Source organism: Eriocheir sinensis, chromosome 64, assembly GCF_024679095.1.
Source record: "Eriocheir sinensis breed Jianghai 21 chromosome 64, ASM2467909v1, whole genome shotgun sequence".
NCBI lineage: Eukaryota > Metazoa > Arthropoda > Malacostraca > Decapoda > Varunidae > Eriocheir > Eriocheir sinensis.
The window spans coordinates 2,314,207-2,334,206 of NC_066572.1; the positions used below are offsets into that span (position 1 = coordinate 2,314,207).

The following is a 20,000-nucleotide window of genomic DNA, read 5'->3' on the forward strand; positions in this document are numbered from 1 at the left end:
GTGTGTATGTAGACTTTTTTCACGCACACACACACACACACACACACACACGCACACACGCACACCTGTACACCTCTCCACCTTCTAAGACAGGTGGAGGGGAACTGCGGAGGTAACTTCCCTCCACTCCTCCACTTCCTCCTCCCTCTCTCTCTCTCTCCTACGGGTGTGTCCTTAAATGAGAGGGAGGAGGAGGAGGAGGAATGAGAGAGAGAGAGAGAGAGAGAGAGAGAGAATGCTGAAATAATATACCATTCCATTCTCTCTCTCTCTCTCTCATTTTTCATTTAATTCATTAAGTCTTCTGGTTTTCTTTTCTTTCTTTCTTTCTTTCTTTCTTTCTTTCTTTCTTTCTTTCTTTCTTTCTTTCTTTCTTTCTTCTTCTTCTTCTTCTTCTTCTACTACTACTACTACTACTACTACTACTACTACTATTACTACTACTATCTATTTTACATCATTACACACACACACACACACACACACACACACACACACACACACACACACACACGTACATACCTGGCCCACTTCCGGCACACCTACGCGTACACATACCTGGAAAAAAACGTACATAGTTAATTAATGACGTACACACACCTATACATACATACATACGTACATAGATAAGGAAAGATAGAGATTTAAACACACACACACACACACACACACACACACACACAAGGTTACGTTAGACTTTCACTTTTGCGTGTGTGTGTGTGTGTGTGTGTGTGTGTGTGTGTGTGTGTGTGTGAAGGAAGGAAGGAAGTTAAGAGGAAGGAAGGAAGGAAAGGAAGGAAGGAAAGAAAGAGGAAGAAAGGAAGGAAAGGAAGGAAGGAAGGAAGGAAGGAAGGGAAGGGAGGGAGGAAGTAAGGAAGGAAAGGAAGGAGGGAAGGAAGGAAGGTGTACTCTCTCTCTCTCTCTCTCTCTCTCTCTCTCTCTCTCTCTCTCTCTCTCTCCCTGACCCAGATCAAATGACTTGCTCAAATTGTGTTATGTTTCCTCCTCCTCCTCCTCCTCCTCCTCCTCCTCCTCTTCCTCCTCCTCCTGTTACTTTTCTTCTCTCTCCTACATTTTTCTTCTTCTTCCTCTTCGTCTTCTTCTTCTTCTTCCTCCTCCTCCTCCTTTACATTCATATAATTAATGCAAAATCATGTCACTGAGAGAGAGAGAGAGAGAGAGAGAGAGGAAGAGGGAGGAGGAAATATGTGCGTGGGTGGGAAAACTGGAAGAGGAGAGGAGGAGGAGGAGGAGGAGGAGGAAGATGGAAAAGATAAAGTAAAATAAAGAAATAAAGAAAAAAAGGAAGAAAATAACAAAAATTAAGTCCATTCATTCTCTCTCTCTCTCTCTCTCTCTCTCTCTCTCTCTCTCTCTCTCTCTCTCTCTCTCTCTCTCTCTCTCTCATTTGGATCTTTAAGAAATCAAATAGTCTCTTTCTTCTTCCTCCTCCTCCTCCTCCTCTTCTTCCTCTTCCTCTTCCTCCTCCTCCTCCTCCTCCTCCTCCTATTCTTATACTTTTCTTCTCCTTTCTTCTTCTTCTTCTTCTTCTTTTTCTTCTTCCTCACTTCCATTTTTTTCTTTCTCTTCTTCTTCCTCCTCCTCCTCCTCTTCTCAGCTTTTCATTCATTCCTCCTCCTCCTCCTCTTCCTTATCTCCGTTTTCTTTTCTCTTTGTTTCGCCCATTCTCTCTCTCTCTCTCTCTCTCTCTCTCTCTCTCTCTCTCTCTCTCGAAATGGACACGAATGAAATGGAAAGTGAGCGAATGTTTTCGAGAGAGAGAGAGAGAATATATTGCTAATTTTCTCTCTCTCTCTCTCCCTCCTCCTCCTCTCCTTTGTCTCTTCTCCATATATCTTCCTCCTCCTCCTCCTCCTCCTCTTCTTTATTCTCTACTCATTCTTCTTCCTCTTCCTCCTCCTCTTCCTCTTCTTTCTCTCCTCTTTTCTTTTTTATTTCCTCTTCCTCCTCCTCCTCCTCCTCCCTTTTATCTTCTTTTTCCTCTTCTTTCTTCTTCTCTTATTCTACGAGTACTTTCCTCCTCCTCCTCCTCCTTCTCCTCTTCCTCTTCCTCCTCTTCCTCTTCTTCTCATTATTATTGTTATTCTTCTTATTATTCCTCCTCCTCCTCCTCCTCCTCCTCCTTCTCCTCCTCCTCTTCCTCCTCCTCCTCTTTTTTCTGTTCCTTTGTATTCATCTTTAATCTCCTCTCCTCCATTTCCTCTTCCTCCTCCTCCTCCTCTTAAACAGGTGAGTAAGGCTTGGGAATGCCACAGGTGTAAACAAACGAACGAACACACACACACACAAGGGGATATGTAGCAGTTTTAAGGAGACGCAATTTCTCTCTCTCTCTCTCTCTCTCTCTCTCTCTCTCTCTCTCTCTCTCTCTCTCTCTCTCTCTCTACCATTGTATTTATATTAATTAATCTCCAAGGCGTAAGAGGAGGAGGAGGAGGAAGTGTAGGATGATGAAACGAATTTTTTTTTTTTTTTGCGTTTCTTACACATAAGGAAGAGGAGGAGGAGGAGGAAGAGGAGGTGGAGGAGGAAGAAGAAAGAAGGATACAATATAGATGAAATGGAATGCAGGTAGAGGAGGAGGAGGAGGAGGAGGAAGAGGAGGAGGAAGAGGAGGAGGAGGAGGAAGGTGAGAAGGAGAAAGAAAAGGAGGAAAAAGAAGACAAAGAAACAGGAAAAAAATTACTCTTAAAATAATAATAATAATAATAATAATAATAATAATAATAATAATAATAATAATAACAATAATAATAATAATAATAATGATAATTTTAACTTTAATATAAACTCGAAGCAGGATGTTACGTTTTTACTCTCTCTCTCTCTCTCTCTCTCTCTCTCTCTCTCTCTCTCTCTCTCTCTCTCTCTCTCTCTCTCTCTCTCTCTCTCTCTCTGTAACATTCTAGTTGTTTTTTTTTTTTCATTTTCTCTCTCTCTCTCTCTCTCTCTCTCTCTCTCTCTCTCTCTCTCTCTCTCTCTCTCTCTCTCTCTCTCTCTTGTTTTCTTTTTTTTTTCCATAATCTTTAACTTTTTTGTTATTAATAGTAGTAGCAAGTCTCTCTCTCTCTCTCTCTCTCTCTCTCTCTCTCTCTCTCTCTCTCTCTCTCTCTCTCTCTGTTTTCTTTTTTTTCCATAATCTTTAACTTTTTCTGTTATTAATAGTAGTAGCAAGTCTCTCTCTCTCTCTCTCTCTCTCTCTCTCTCTCTCTCACCCTCTTTAAGTGGAAGAGGAGAATTTCGTTGTGTTGGAAGCTTAGGAACCTCCTCTTCCTCTTCCTCTTGATCAGCTGATGGGGCTGGTGGTGGTGGTGGTGGTGGTGTTTGAGGAGTCTGGGCGCCATTTTGGATTTTTTTTTTCCTTTTAGACAAGTGTTATTTTCTTTGATATATTTTCTATTTTATTTTTCTCTTTATTTTTCTTCGTCTATGTTAGTTTCTGCATATTAATTTTTCTTCATTCTTTTCTTCTATGTAAATTTCAGCATATTGAATTTTCTTCAATATTTTCTTCTATGTTAATTTTTACATACTAATTTTTCTTCATTTTCTTCAATGTTAATTTTTGTATATTAATTTTTCTTCAATATTTTCTTCTATGTTAATTTTTGTATATTAATTTTTCTTCAATATTTTCTTCTTTTATGTTAATTTCTGGATATTAATTTTTCTTCATTTTCTTCCTCTATTTAAATTTTTGGATATTAATTTTTCTTCATTTTCTTCTTCTATGTTAATTTCTGCATATTAATTTTTCTTCATTTTCTTCTTCTATGTTAATTTCTGGATATTAATTTTTCTTCATTTTCTTCTATGTTAATTTCAGCATATTAATTTTTCTTCATTTTCTTCTATGTTAATTTCTGGATATCAATTTTTCTTCATTTTCTTCTATGTTAATTTCTGCGTATTAATTTTTCTTCATTTTCTTCTATGTTAATTTCAGCATATTAATTTTTCTTCATTTTCTTCTATGTTAATTTCTGGATATCAATTTTTCTTCATTTTCTTCTATGTTAATTTTTGTATATTAATTTTTCTTCAATATTTTCTTCTTTTATGTTAATTTCTGGATGTTAATTTTTCTTCATTTTCTTCCTCTATTTAAATTTCTGTGTATTAATTTTTCTTCATTTTCTTCTATGTTAATTTCTGTGTATTAATTTTTCTTCAATTTCTTCTATGTTAATTTCTGTGTATTAATTTTTCTTCATTTTCTTCTATGTTAATTTCTGGATATTAATTTTTCTTCATTTTCTTCTATGTTAATTTCTGTGTATTAATTTTTCTTCATTTTCTTCTATGTTAATTTCTGGATATCAATTTTTCTTCATTTTCTTCCTCTATTTAAATTTCTGGATATTAATTTTTCTTCATTTTCTTCTTCTATGTTAATTTCTGCGTATTAATTTTTCTTCATTTTCTTCTATGTTAATTTTTGCATATTAATTTTTCTTCAATATTTTCTTCTATGTCAACTGCATATTAATTTTTCTTCGTTTTTTTTTCCTATTACAATTTTCTTTATTTTCTTTCTATTTCAATTGTTAATTTTCTCTATTATTTTCTATTTTCTTATTTTTCCTTTTTTTTGATACTTTTCCGTCTATCATTACTTTCTCTGGTATTTTCACGCAATTATTTTCATTCTAAGACAAGTATTTTCCTCTTTATTTTTTTCCCAGGTAATAAATTTTTCCTTTTCCTAAGTTTTTCAGGCAGAAGATCAATTTTTTTCCTCATTTCCTTCTATTTTCATTTTTTTCCTTGATATATTTTCCTGAATAGTTTATATTTTCACATTTTCAAGATATGTTTTCCTATATCGTTTTTTTTTAATATCTAGAGTAAAAAAAAACTTTCCTCTTTTTTTCCTTACTTTTTTTTCTTTATTTTCACATATTTTTCTTTTCCTTTTATATTTTTTTCCTCTACTTTTCCATGTTTTTTTTTTATTTTTTCCGGTTTTCTTTCTTTATATTTTGTTTTTATCCTCTTCTTTTCATTTTATTGTCTATCTTTTTTCCTCTACTTTTCCATAGAATTTCCTTTTTTTCCTTCTTTTCTTTATTTATTTCTTCTTTATTTTCCTCTACTTTTCCATAGAATTTGCTTTTTTCCTTCTTTTCTTTCTTTATTTCTTCTTTATTTTCCTCTACTTTTCCATAGAATTTGCTTTTTTTCCTTCTTTTCCTCTTTATTTCTCGTTTTTTCCCCTCTTCTTTTTCAAGTTATTCAATTTTCCTCTTTGATTATCTTTTCCTCCTTTCTTTTCTTTTATTTCCCTCCTTCCTTTCTTTCTCCTTAATCTCTATCTAATATTTCTTCACTTTCACTTTCAAAGACAAAATTCTCCATTCCACAGGTGAGCTATTAATGAGGTCACTTAATTACTTTACCTGTGAATAATTAACATAAAATATACAGGTAAACATTTCGATACAGGTAATTAGTTCATCTTAATTAGCCCCTTCAACAGGTAAGGTTAGGTTAGGTAAGGTGAGGTATGGTAAGGTTAGGTTAGGTAAGGTAAGGATAGGTAGGGTTATGTTAGGTAAGGTAAGGTTAGGTAAGGTAAGGTAAGGTTAGGTTAAGTAAGGTAAGGTAAGGTTATGCTAGGTTAGATAAGGTAAGGTTAGGAAAGGTAAGGTATGGTTAAGTTAGGTAAAGTAGGATAAGGTTATTTTAGGTAAGGTAAGATAAGGTAAGGTAAGGTAAGGTAAGATTAAGTAATTAAGGTAAGGTAAGGTAAGGTAAAGTAAGGTAAGGTTAGGTTAGGTAAAGTAAGATAAGGTTATTTTAGGTAAGGTAAGGTAAGGTAAGGTTATGTTAGGTAAGGTAAGGTTACGTAAGATCAAGTAATGAAGGTAAGGTAAGGTAAGGTTATGTTAGGTAAGGTAAGGTAAGGTAAGGTTTGGTAAGGTAAGGTAAGGTTAGGTAAAGTGAGATAAGGTTATTTAGGTAAGGTAAGGTAAGGTTATGTTAGGTAAGGTAAGGATAGGTAAGATCAAGTAATTAAGGTAAGGTAAGGTAAGGTAAGGTAAGGTTAGGTAAAGTGAGATAAGGTTATTTTATTTAAGGTAAGGTAAGGTAAGGTAAGGTAAGGTTTGGTAAGGTAAGGTTAGGTTAGGTAAAGTGAGATAAGGTTATTTTAGGTAAGGTAAGATAAGGTAAGGTAAGGTAAGGTAAGATCAAGTAATTAAGGTAAGGTTAGGTAAGGTAAGGTTTGGTAAGGTAAGGTTAGGTAAAGTAAGATAAGGTTATTTTAGGTAAGGTAAGATAAGGTAAGGTTAGGTAAGGTAAGGTAAGATCAAGTAATTAAGGTAAGGTAAGGTAAGGTTTGGTAAGGTAAGGTAAGGTAAGGTTAGGTAAGGTAAGGTTATTTTAGGTAAGGTAAGGTAAGGTAAGGTAAGGTAAGGTTAGGTTAGGAAAAGTAAGATAAGGTTATTTTAGGTAAGGTAAGATAAGGTAAGGTAAGGTAAGGTTATGTTAGGTAAGGTAAGGTTAGATAAGATCAAGTAATTAAGGTAAGGTAAGGTAAGATAAGGTAAGGTTAGGTAAAGTAAGATAAGGTTATTTTAGGTAAGGTAAGATAAGGTTAGGTAAGGTAAGGTAAGGTAAGATTAAGTAATTAAGGTAAGGTAAGATTAAGTAATTAAGGTAAGGTAAGGTAAGGTAAGGTAAGGTAAGGTAAGGTAAGATTAAGTAATTAAGGTAAGGTAAGGTAAGGTAAGGTAAGGTAAGGTAAGGTAACCACATGACTTAACATTTCATCTATTTTCCTTTCCTTTCCCTTCATTTCCTTCTTTCCTTACTTTTCTTCCTTCTTTATCAACCTTACTTTAATCATTACTTTTCCTTACTTTACAATCATTTTTACTTCATTACTTTTATTACCTGTATCTTTTCACTAATTAACTTTTTGCCCAGGTGAGAAAGACAAGATTTCCAGCCTTACTTTTCCTTACTTTTTTAATTTATTTTCATTTTTTTCCTTATTTTATTATTTTTATTTAACTTTTATAATACACACAGACGCACACACATAGCTCCATATCACCTCCCCATCCCAAAACGCACATGGAAATACGTACACACACACAAAGAAAAAAAAACCGCATACAGTAACTTTTAAAAATATCACTATGACCGTAAATATGTATGTGTGTGTACGTGAGTGTGTGTGTACCTTTTTCACGTACACACACAGGTATACACACACGAGGTCTATACGCACACATGTACACCTTTTCACTGCACTGGTTTGACTTGTGTACGTTTTGTGTGTGTGTTTGTGAGGAGGAGGAGGAGGAGGAGGAAGAGGTGGAGGAAGAGGAGGAGGAAGAGTTGGAAGAGAGGAGGTGCGTGGCGGTGTGAGAGAGAATCTGAAGGGAACTCTCCTCCTCCTCCTCCTCCTCCTCCTCCTCCTCCTCTTCTTCTTCTTCCTCCTCCTCCTCCAGCTTTACCTCCCTATTTGATCTTTGTTTTTTTCCTTCTTCTTCTTCTTCCTCCTCTTCCTCTTCCTCCTCCTCTTCCTCTTCTTCTATTTATTCACTTTCTTCATTAATTTTTCTTCCTCTTCTTCTTCTTCTTCTTCCTCTTCTTCCATATACACACACACACACACACACACACACACACACACACACACACACACACACACACACACACAGAATCTAAAAATCAAGAAAAAAATAATCTTATCAAGAGAGAGAGAGAGAGAGAGAGAGAGAGAGAGAGAGAGAGAGAGAGAGAAAATAAATAAATGGAAGAAAAATTATATCAAAAGTACTATCATATTCCCTCCTCCTCCTCCTCCTCCTCCTCTTTCTTCATTCACAAGTCTTCCTCCTCCTCCTCCTCCTCCTATCACTCTATGGGCTAATTCAAGGAGGAGGAGGAGGAGGAGGAGGAGGAGGATTAAATACTTCAATAACGTGAATTTAAATGTCTTCCTCCACTGAGAGAGAGAGAGAGAGAGAGAGAGAGAGAGAGAGAGAGAGAGGGGGGGAGAGAGAGAGAGTTCCGTCACTACATCCTGTTTGACGTCACACACACACACACACACACACACACACACACACACACACACACACACACACACACACGAGCGATGTTTTTCATAATTTTACACTCAAACCTTCAATCTCTCTCTCTCTCTCTCTCTCTCTCTCTCTCTGGGGAAGGTTAGATAGAGAGAGAGGGGGGGAGGGAGAGAGAGAGAGAGGGAGAGAGGAAAAAAAGAGAAAAATAAAGAAAAAAAAAATGATCGAAAACTTGTGAGAAAATTTAATGTTTGTGGTTCTCTCTCTCTCTCTCTCTCTCTCTCTCTCTCTCTCTCTCTCTCTCTCTCTCTCTTTACTGTTTGTTGCCAATAATATTAAACCGAATTAAGTGAGAGAGAGAGAGAGAGAGAGAGAGAGAGAGAGAGAGAGAGAGAGAGAGAGAATTGTGTCACCCTCTGTACGTATGACCTTATGTATGCACAGATTGACGTACACACACACACACACACACACACACACACACACACACACACACACACACACACAATAATAATAATAATAATAATAATAATAATAATAATAATAATAATAACCTTCCTCTTCCTCTTCTTCTTCTTCATCCTCCTCCTCCTCTTCCTCTTCTTCCTCCTCCTCCTCTTCCTCTTCTTCCTCCTCCTCCTCCTTCTCCATACATTTCTCTTCCCTTCCTTCATGCATTCCTCTCTCCTCTCTCTCTCTCTCTCTCTCTCTCTCTCTCTCTCTCTCTCTCTCTCTCTCTCTCATGTCTTCTATAAACAGAGACACACAGATAGATAGATAGATAGATAAAATTTAATATTATACCACAAATTCACATACATATAAATAGATAGATAGACAGAGAGAGAGGGGTAATTAAGATAGATAGAGAGATAGATAGATACAGATGGGAATAGATTAACATATATTGATGGAAAATTTATGAATATCTTTTTTCTATCAGTAATTATAAAGACATGTTTGTTTTGTTGAGCTTGTTTTTATATATAGCTTTTTTTTACGATAATAATAATAATAATAATAATAATAATAATAATAATAATAATAATACGACTCCTCTATGGCGTTTTTCGTTCCCTTATGCATTTTTTTCATCTACTTTCCAATACCAATACTAATCATCAGGGAGTCTAAGATTGCCATAATTACTCAGGAAGGGTAATTAAGAGGGGATATGAGGTTGAAAAAGAGCTAAACTATGATGTAATGTGCTTAAGGGGGTCTAAGATTGCCATAATTACTCAGGAAAGGTAATTAAGAAGGATATGGGGTTGAAAAAGAGCTAAACTATGATGTAATGTGCTTAAGGGAGTCTAAGATTGCAATAAGTTCTTAGAAATGATAATCAGGGTCCGAGAAAGTCTTACACAGCCCAGGTCCCTCGCCAAAACGAACTTGACTTTCCAGCGATGAAGCTCAACCCAGTATCAGCAGGGACCATGTTTCTTAATGGTCCCTCCAAGCGAGAAAAATGAGAAAAAATCACCCCTCACACAAACCATTTCATAATATATATCAAAGCATTTGTGATCAGATTATGTATCATCTATTTTTGGGGGTTTATATCATGGCACAAATTTGGCCCGTCGCTGCTACACAGTAAAGCCACAAATTTGGACCGTCTCTGCTACATGGTAAAGCCACAAATTTGGCCCATCGCTGCTACGGTAAAAGCCACAAATTTGGCCCGTCGCTGCTACACGGTAAAGCCACAAATTTGGCCCGTCGCTGCTACACGGTAAAGCCACAAATTTGGTCCGTCGCTGCTACATGGTAAAGCCACAAATTTGGCCCATCACTGCTATATGGTAAAGCAACAAATTTGGCCTGTCACTGCTACATGGTAAAGCCACAATTTGTCCGTCGCTGCTACAAGGTAAAATACAAATTTGGCCCGTCTGCTACACGGTAAAGCCACAAATTTGTCTGTCGCTGCTACATGGTAAAGCCACAATTTGGCCCGTCACTGCTACATGGTAAAGCCACAATTTGTTGGTCATGCTACAAGGTAAAGCCACAAATTTGTCGCTGCTACATAAGGTAAAGCCACAAATTTGGACCGTCGCTGCTACACGGTAAAGCCACAAATTTGGCCCGTCACTGCTACATGGTAAAGCCACAAATTTGGCCCGTCGCTGCTACAAGGTAAAGCCACAAATTTGGCCCGTCGCTGCTACAAGGTAAAGCCACAAATTTGGCCCGTCGCTGCTACACGGTAAAGCCACAAATTTGGCCCGTCACTGCTACATGGTAAAGCCACAAATTTGGCCCGTCGCTGCTACAAGGTAAAGCCACAAATTTGGCCCGTCGCTGCTACAAGGTAAAGCCACAAATTTGGCCTGTCGCTGCTACAAATAAATAAATAAACTGAATTAACTTTGGCCAAATCTGCGCCCATAGGCAAAATTTGGTGTTGCTGTGATGGTTTAAGTGCCGGAAAAAAATAAATAAATAAATAAAAATAAATAAATAAATAAATAAACTGAATTAACTTTGGTCAAATCCGCGCCCATAGGCAAAACTTGGTGTTGTTATGATGGTTTAAGTGCCTCAAATTTCACTCGGAACCCCTCAGCCCTGTACGGGTAACATACCGATTGCAGGGAATTGGGAACACAGACTAAAAAGTGTTGATTTTCTGCAAATAAATGACACACAGCACACTTTGATAAATAACCCTGGGGGGCCCTACAATCCATCTCAACACCTCAGCGTCAGGGTGGTGGTGTGGGCCGGCAGCACAGGGGCTGGGACAAGCGTACAGCGAAGGGCAGCAGGAAAGAAAGTTTCGTTTAGTGGGCGCAACATCTGTGGTCATATGCCGGAGAGACAGAAGGGGAAGGAAGGAAGGTTTTGTTTAGTCGGCGCAACATCTGAGGTCATATGCCGGAGAGAGACAGAAGGGGAAGGAAGGAAGGTTTTGTTTAGTCGGCGCAACATCTGTGGTCATATGCCGGAGAGAGACAGAAGGGGAAGGAAGGAAAGTTTTGTTTAGTGGGCGCAACATCTGTGGTCATATGCTGGAGAGAGACAGAAGGGGAAGGAAGGAAAGTTTCGTTTAGTCGGCGCAACATCTGTGGTCATATGCCGGAGAGAGACAGAAGGGGAAGGAAGGAAAGTTTTGTTTAGTCGGCGCAACATCTGTGGTCATATGCGGAGAGAGACAGAAGGAAGGAAGGAAATTTTCGTTTAGTCGGTGCAACATCTGTGGTCATATGCGGAGAGAGACAGAAGGGAAGGAAGGAAATTTTCGTTTAGTCGCAACATCTGTGGTCATATGCGGAGAGAGACAGAAGGGAAGGAAGGAAAGTTTGCTTAGTCGGCGCAACATCTGTGGTCATATGCCGGAGAGACAGAAGGGGAAGGAAGGAAAGTTTCGTTTAGTCGGCGCAACATCTGTGGTCATATGCCGGAGAGAGACAGAAGGGAAGGAAGGAAAGTTTCGTTTAGTCAGCGCAACATCTGTGGTCATATGCCGGAGAGAGACAGAAGGGGAAGGAACTATAGGAGAAGGGAACAGACCCCAGGAGACGGGACACAACCCCCAATTAATACCTGGTACCCATTCACTGCTGGGTGGACAGGGGCGTAGGGCATCGGAAAACCCGCCAAAATTTTTCCACTCCGCCCGGGAATCGAACCCGGGCTCTCTCGGTTGTGAGCCAAGTGTGCTAACCACTGCACCACGAAGCCCCCGGCAGCACAGGGGTTGGGACAAATGTTCAGTGGAGGGCAGCAGGTGACAAGGCTGAGTTTGTTAACGTGCAGGAAACAGATGATGGCCACATAGTTATTGCTATTAAAACATTTCTGTCGGTAAAATCCGTGAGTTTGTTGATCCACACGTGTCGGGCACCTGTATTTATTTTCAATGGTGCTGTTCTTGCTTTGCTCATGCTGCCAGTAGACCTTCTCTCGTCAACACTGTTTCAGGACAACACGAGCATGCATGTCTCTGGGTCACCACGCCTGCACGATGAAGCATTGCAGGAGACAAACTCAGCTGGGTGTGTATCGGGAGACTCCCAACACTGAGTACTGCAAAGGTCTGAGGGCCAGCACACACCAAGCGCTCAGTGGCTGACCTCTATAACAGGGACGCCACACCTCATACAAGGCTGCATCATGGGCTCACGAGGCGGCCTACACAGCTGTGAATGGGGCGTTTAGGCACATGACCATCTCAGGCTGTTCCCCGCGCAGCACCTGAGGGCGGGACAGGGTGCCTCGCTATGCCTGGCCCTCCATGATAGCTAATATGTCCAAGCTATGCAACCCACACACTCGATACTGACAAAACTATAGAGCAAAGCCAGCCACTGCACGAGCCATGGCTGCTGGGTGCTGTGTAAGAAGGGAAAGTACAGTTTGGGTCATAGGCTATAGTTCCATATGGCGGTGATACGGTACTTGTCTCCATCCCGTTGGCCTCTTGACCCTCTCGACCCGACACAGAGCAGAGGCGACATCTAGGCTACCAGTGTGCCTTCCCCAGGGGTCCACATGTAATGCCAATATTCAATTAAGCACGGATAAATAGAAATTAGGGAGGAATAAGTAGTTTTAAGTATTATAAGTAAATATACATGTCGCCAGGAGCTGTTACCGTGTCGAACTTGTGTAGTGCTGCCTTGCCTGATGGGCCAGAAGCCTCCCATAACGCACTTAGCCAGGGGGGCACCTCTTTGGCTGACTGGCTAAAGTGCGGCTCTCCCGTTACGCTGGTCGTGGGTTCCATCCCCGGCGCTGGCAAACCTTTCCTTGTCGGGATTAACTTCTGTGTTTCGTGGCCGTGTGGGAGTGTAGGAAAGAGAAAATTCTGGTGTGTTTTGTGGCTATGTGAGAGTGTAGGAAAGAGAAAATTCTGGTGTGTTTTGTGGCCATGGGAGTGTAGGATAGAGAAAATTCTGGTGTGTTTTGTGGCCCTGTGAGAGTGTAGGATAGAGAAAATTCTGGTGTGCCTGTGAGAGTGTAGGATAGAGAAAATTCTGGTGTGTTTTGTGGCCCTGTGAGAGTGTAGGATAGAGAAAATTCTGGTGTGTTTTGTGGCCCTGTGGGAGTGTAGGATAGAGAAAATTCTGGTGTGTTTTGTGGCCCTGTGGGAGTGTAGGATAGAGAAAATTCTGGTGTGTTTTGTGGCCCTGTGAGAGTGTAGGATAGAGAAAATTCTGGTGTGTTTTGTGGCCCTGTGAGAGTGTAGGATAGAGAAAATTCTGGTGTGTTTTGTGGCCCTGTGAGAGTGTAGGAAAGAGAAAATTCTGGTGTGTTTTGTGGCCCTGTGAGAGTGTAGGATAGAGAAAATTCTGGTGTGTTTTGTGGCCATGGGAGTGTAGGATAGAGAAAATTCTGGTGTGTTTTGTGGCCCTGTGAGAGTGTAGGATAGAGAAAATTCTGGTGTGTTTTGTGGCCCTGTGAGAGTGTAGGATAGAGAAAATTCTGGTGTGTTTTGTGGCCCTGTGAGAGTGTAGGATAGAGAAAATTCTGGTGTGTTTTGTGGCCCTGTGAGAGTGTAGGATAGAGAAAATTCTGGTGTGTTTTGTGGCCATGGGAGAGTGTAGGATAGAGAAAATTCTGGTGTGTTTTGTGGCCCTGTGAGAGTGTAGGATAGAGATAATTCTGGTGTGTTTTGTGGCCCCAGAGTGTAGGAGAGAAAATTTGTGTTTGTGGCCATGTGAGAGTGTATGATATAGAAAATTATGGTTTGTTTTGTGGCCGTGTGAGAGTGTAGGATAGACAAAATTCTGGTGTGTTTTGTGGCCCTGTGAGAGTGTAGGAAAGAGAAAATTCTGGTGTGTTTTGTGGCCCTGTGAGAGTGTAGGATAGAGAAAATTCTGGTGTGTTTTGTGGGATAGAGAAAATTCTGGGCCCCTGTGAGAGTGTAGGAAATTGAATATTCTGGTGTGTTTTGTGGCCCTGTGAGAGTGTAGGATAGAGAAAATTCTGGTGTGTTTTGTGGCCCTGTGGGAGTGTAGGATAGAGAAAATTCTGGTGTGTTTTGTGGCCCTGTGAGAGTGTAGGATAGAGAAAATTCTGGTGTGTTTTGTGGCCCTGTGGGAGTGTAGGATAGAGAAAATTCTGGTGTGTTTTGTGGCCCTGTGAGAGTGTAGGAAAGAGAAAATTCTGGTGTGTTTTGTGGCCCTGTGAGAGTGTAGGATAGAGAAAATTCTGGTGTGTTTTGTGGCCCTGTGAGAGTGTAGGATAGAGAAAATTCTGGCATTTCACACAAGAACACATTTAGCCGCAGATACAAAGGAAGGATGAACAGCTGAGTGGACTGCACACCCGGGCCCACATATTCAGAGGCAGAGACGCTAACCACTGTACCACGGAGGCATAATGTAAGGCGTAATGGTGTAATGTCCAGCCCAATAAAAGACTGACTGGGCTATGCGATCACTGTGTCACAACTCTCTCGGTGGTCATATGGCGCTGAAGACCACTGAAACCACTCACACGATACCAATGATTATATAAGACCTTCGCTTCTCACATCAACAATTTCTAAAGGTCAGTGAGGGGGTCAGTCACGTTCTAATGAGTGTTTCCTTAGGTTCACGGTACAGAGGAAGGGTCAAACTACCACCAGGGTCATAAAACTACCCCTGGAAATGCCCACAACTCCTAGGAAAGCCTTGTCAAATAGGTGTTTCTTCAGGTTCATGGTACAGAGGAAGGGTCACACTACCACCAGGCTCATAAAACTACCCCTGGAAATGCCCAAAACTCCTAGGAAAGCCTTGTCAAATAGGTGTTTCTTTAGGTTCATGGTACAGAAGAAGGGTCAAACTACCACCAGGGTCATGAAACTACCCCTGGAAATGCCCACAACTCCTAGGAAAGCCTTGTCAAATAGGTGTTTTTTTCAGGTTCATGGTACAGAGGAAGGGGCAAACTACCACCAGGCTCATAAAACTACCCCTGGAAATGCCCACAACTCCTAGGAAAGCCTTGTCAAATAGGTGTTTCTTCAGGTTCATGGTACAGAGGAAGGGGTAAACTACCACCAGGCTCATAAAACTACCCCTGGAAATGCCCAAAACTCCTAGGAAAGCCTTATCAAATAGGTGTTTCTTCAGGTTCACGGTACAGAGGAAGGGTCACACTACCACCAGGCTCATAAAACTACCCCTGGAAATGCCCACAACTCCTACGAAAGCCTTGTCAAATATGCGTTCTTGGGCCGTGAAGTGTCTTTTATTACGACCCTAAAGGTGAGATGAGTGAGTGAAGCAACGTGCCTCCAGGTGTATGCTCCCCACTAGTTAGCGAGTTTGGTAAAGGTGCGGAAATTGAAATATATGAATTATAAAACAGTGGAGTAAATTTTAAATACCCTCAACTCACCCCCATCCCCTCCCACACACACACACACACACACACACGCACACACACACACACACGGAACGGACTTGACAAGGAGACTGTGTGTGCAAAAACGATTCATGAATTTAAAGCCAAACTGGATACTAATCGCTATGGAGACTGGACAGCACGAGCCAAGTACGTTTTTTTCCTGTATTTCACAACAAGGTAAATACACAAAAACACAAATTCCTTTCCCATATCTAAGTTTTCCGTATCGTACTGAAGCATAATCTGAGGGTCATATTTTCAAATGCTTTCGGCTCCCACATCAACTATCTCTCAAGGCCTCAAAGGAGATCAGTTCGGCTCCCGTGAGTGTTTTTCAGGTCCATGGTCCAGAAGTCTTGTCAAATACCACCAGGCTCATAGCACGGTATATATGGAGAATCACTATGCGCCAATATTGCCCCCAGAGAATAACAACCTTTCCAGGGTCTCTCAGTGTTGTAGTTCTCTAGTTTTACCAGCACATCAAACATCCACTGCGTCTACAAGTGATGATAGGAAATAACAGATAGTATTCCTCCCCCCTTCAACAAAATTAAAACACCATGTAGGGGAGAGGGCCATGAAGACCAGGGAAATTGTGGGTTAAAAGCAGGTATTACAATGATTCTGTTTACCTCAAATGAAGCGTTTCTGTGGGCAAAGAGACGAGGAGGATCTAAGAAGCGATACACAGCGTTACAGGTCAAAAGAAGAAGAAGAAGGAGGACTTAGGGGAAAACATATATCTTTAAATAAATACGCCTGGAATGTCAGCGCTGTGGGGTAATACCATTTTGATAACTCCCAACGGCGACAGAGCGCTCAGTAAAGGCAGGTAACCTCTCTCTTGCTAAGGGATCGATTGTTAAAGCAAAATCGAGTATTAAATGTAAGAGATTCCAGAGTTCAAGTAGTTGGTTTGGGAGGCTTTTATGTTGGTTTCATAAGTGTGACGCTCATATATCGCCCGGCTCGCCTGGTACTATGGTGGAGATGTGGCAGCTCGTAACAGTAAAATGGGTGTGATTCTGGATATCAACCAAAAATTATACTTTGATTTTTTTCCTATTTGTGTTTGAAGACATTGAAGTGTTAGCAAACCAAAGCCTTTTTCCTCTTACTGAAATCCACAAGGAGAAATATTTAAGCCTTTCCTGTCCCAAAGAATTAAACTAACCTGAAAAGTCCGTCACGAGCCCGATAATTTGGAACAATAAATAATTAATGAAAAAATGAAAAAAAAAGGATTTCCCTCTCGCCCAAGCCTAGTAAGACACATATTAAAATCTTTTCAGCCCCAAAACACATTAACATTGCTTTAAAAACTCCAAAATAAGAGAAAAATTAAAATAAACAGAAAATAAGGTAAATATGTGAAACGCAAAGCCTTCTCCTCTCGCCCAAGCCTAGTAAGACACAAATTAAAATCTTTTCAGCCCCAAAACACATTAACATTGCTTTAAAAACTCCAAAATAAGAGAAAAATTAAAATAAACAGAAAATAAGGTAAATATATATGAAACTAAAAGCCTTCTCCTCTTGTCCAAGCCCAGTGAGACACGTTTTTAAGACAATTCAGCCTTAAAATGACATAAAATTATTAGAAAAAGCCAAAAATAAGAAAATAATGAAAATAAACAATAATGAATGGATGTATAAGCCTACCAAAGCCTTTCTCTTCTTCCTAAGCCCAGTTAGGTTAATATTCAAGCCTTTCCAGCCCCAAAACACCAGAAAATATCTAGAATAACACCCGAAAAAGCCCCAAACAAGAGAAAAATAAAAATAAACAAAAAAATGATATATACTAACACCCAAGCCCTATTCTTCTACCTAAGCCCAGAAAGGTCAATTTTCAAGCCTTTTCAGCCCTAAAACGCAAAAAATATCACTTGAAAAAGCCTAAAATAAAATAAAATATAGAATAAACACTGACTAGCGAATATGTATGAACGACCAAAGCCTTACTCTTCTACACAAGTCTGGTAAGGTCAATTTTCAAGTCTTTCCAGCCCTAAAACACATCAACACCACCCCAAAAAAGCCTAAATAAGCCCAAATCCACAGCTTAAGATTTTGCCTCTCGGTTCATATGGGAAAGGAACATAAAAACATAGGAAGGGAAAGCCTTGAATCCTTACCCTATTATCCACTTCAAGCCCTAAGACACATGATACACACCCCAAAAAGCCCTAAAAAGCCCAAATCCACAACTTAAGATTTTGCCTCTCAGTTCACATGGAAAAGGAACACATTAGAACATAGGATGAGAAAGCCTTGAATCCTTACCCTATTATCCACTTCAAGCCCTAAGACACATGATACACACCCCAAAAAGCCTAAAAAAGCCCCAAAACAGAACTTAAAATTTGGGCTCAGAGTTCATAAGGGAGACGAACAGAAGAGAAAGCGAGGTCCAGGCAATCCTTAACCCTAATTTACCCTATTTCCAGCCCTAAAACACATAATGCACACCCCAAAAAGCCTAAAAAAGCCCAAATCCACAACTTGAAATTTTTCCTCAGAATCCGTAAGAGAGAGAAACAGAAGAAATAGCAAGACCCAGCCAATTCTTAACCCTATTTTACCCTATTTCAAGGCCTAAAACACATAATTCCCACCCCAAAAAGCCTAAAAAAGCTCAAATCCACAACTTGAAATTTTTCCTCAGAAAGAGAGAGAAACAGAAGAAATAGCAAGACCCAGCCAATTCTTAACCCTATTTTACACAATTTCAAGGCCTAAAACACATAATTCACACCCCAAAAAGCCTAAAAAAGCCCAAATCCACAACTTAAAATTTTGCCTCAGAATCCGTAAGAGAGAGAAACAGAAGAAATAGCAAGACCCAGCCAATTCTTAACCCTATTTTACCCTATTTCAAGGCCTAAAACACATAATTCACACCCCAAAAAGCCTAAAAAAGCCCAAATCCACAACTTAAAATTATGCCTCAGAATCCGTAAGAGAGAGAAACAGAAGAAATAGCAAGACCCAGCCAATTCTTAACCCTATTTTACCCTATTTCAAGGCCTAAAACACATAATTCACACCCCTAAAAGCCTAAAAAAGCCCAAATCTACAACTTAAAATTAAGCCTCGGATTCCGTCACAGAAGAGAAAGCGAGTCCCACCCAATCCTTAACCCTATTTTACCCTATTTCAAGGCCGTCCACGGGGTATTTAGGGTCACCAATTACCTTTTCGGGCTTCCTGGATCTGCCTAAGCCTCCCCCGGGGTGTGCTGGTGTGGAGGCTGGTGTGTGCGGGCCTTGTCAACCCCGTGGCCTCCCCCGCGGCCTCACACTGCCATGTTTACAGACCGAGTTGCCGATTTCGGGACCTTGTTGCGTTTCGGTGATTTTGGGTGGATTGTGAGGTGATTTGGGTTGGTTTTGGGGCGATTTTGGTTAGTTTTGGTTGTGTGTGTGTTGTTTTTCTTGTTTTTGTCGTTTTGGCGTTTTTTGGTGTTTTGACGATTTCGGGAATTCAGTTGTTTTTGTGATTTTGGTTGATTTTGGTTGATTTTTGGTGCTATTTTTGGGTGATTTAGGGTAATTATTGGCGGTGTTTTGGTTGATTTTGGTTGTTTTGGGTTGTTTCTATTGTTTTGGCGTGTTTTTGGTTTTGACGATTTCGGGAACTCAATTTTTTCGGTGATTTTGGTTGAATTTGGGGTGACTTTGGTTGAGTTTCGGTACTCTTCGGGTGATTTTGGTTGATTATTTGTGTCACTTGGTTACTGTTGGTTGTGGTGTGTTTTTTCTCGCATTTTTTGTCTTTACGATTTCGGGAACTTGTTGATTTTGGGTGATTTTCGGTGTTATTTTGATTGATTTCTGGTGTTATTTGGGTGATTTTGGTTGATTACTAGTGTTATTTGGTTACTGTTGGTTGTTCTGTGCTGTTTATCTTGTTTTGTCGTTTTTTGTGTTTTGACGATTTCGGGAACTTAATTGTTATTGTTATTGTTATTAATGCCATTAGGACTCTGGTTATTACTACATATATTGATAACAAGATGATGATGATAACAAATGACCATATATTTCCTTGATGACATAAATTGAAAGGCAGAATTCTCATGGTTACCGATGGAAGACACGTTTTCTGTGATGCGCCTTTGTGAGGGGACTTACTTAAACATATATTCGTCAAACTTTACGGGCAAAATCCTTACTTTCTATTGTTATCTTTCTAAGTGAGTTTCTGGTCCGAATACTTATATACCAGAGTAATGATATATAAAAAGTTAATATTAAGGGTGTGATGAGCCTAAATTAGTCTTATATGAATTCTTGCGTGCGTTAGAAGTAAGGAAAAAAGGCGAATTTTAAATTGATTTAGCGATGTCCTTTGCATGGTGGGGAGACCAAAACTGTACCGCATATTCCAAGTGGGGTCTGACTAAACTATTGTAGAGTGGAAGTATTACATCTTTCTTAAATGAGAAGTTTCTTTTAATGAAGCCCAACATTCTGTTCGCTTTATTTGCTGCATCGATGCATTGCTGTGAGAATTTGAGGTTTGACTCGATTTTGACAGCCAGGTCCTTAACGCATTGAACGCTTTTAAGTTTGA

The 20,000-nt window shown here is 39.8% G+C and overlaps 1 protein-coding gene across 11 annotated transcripts in view; it reads right to left on the bottom strand.

Annotated features, from left to right (window-relative positions):
* Positions 1-18,770, bottom strand: part of LOC126987231 (probable ribonuclease ZC3H12C) — a 55,401-nt gene extending 36,631 nt beyond the window's left edge. For 7 of the 11 annotated variants that reach the window (XR_007740451.1, XR_007740449.1, XR_007740447.1 and 4 more), the window contains exon 1: positions 3,237-4,025. Coding sequence is in view for 1 of the 11 variants with exons in the window: in XM_050844039.1 (XP_050699996.1) it covers positions 3,237-3,365 (129 nt within the window). In the remaining 10 variants the exon portion in view is untranslated. Of the gene's footprint in view, positions 1-3,236; positions 4,026-18,619 lie in introns of those variants that run through there. The other 4 variants (XM_050844044.1, XM_050844045.1, XM_050844042.1 and 1 more) reach the window with 3 other exon arrangements.
* Between the last annotated feature and the right edge of the window lie 1,230 nt (positions 18,771-20,000).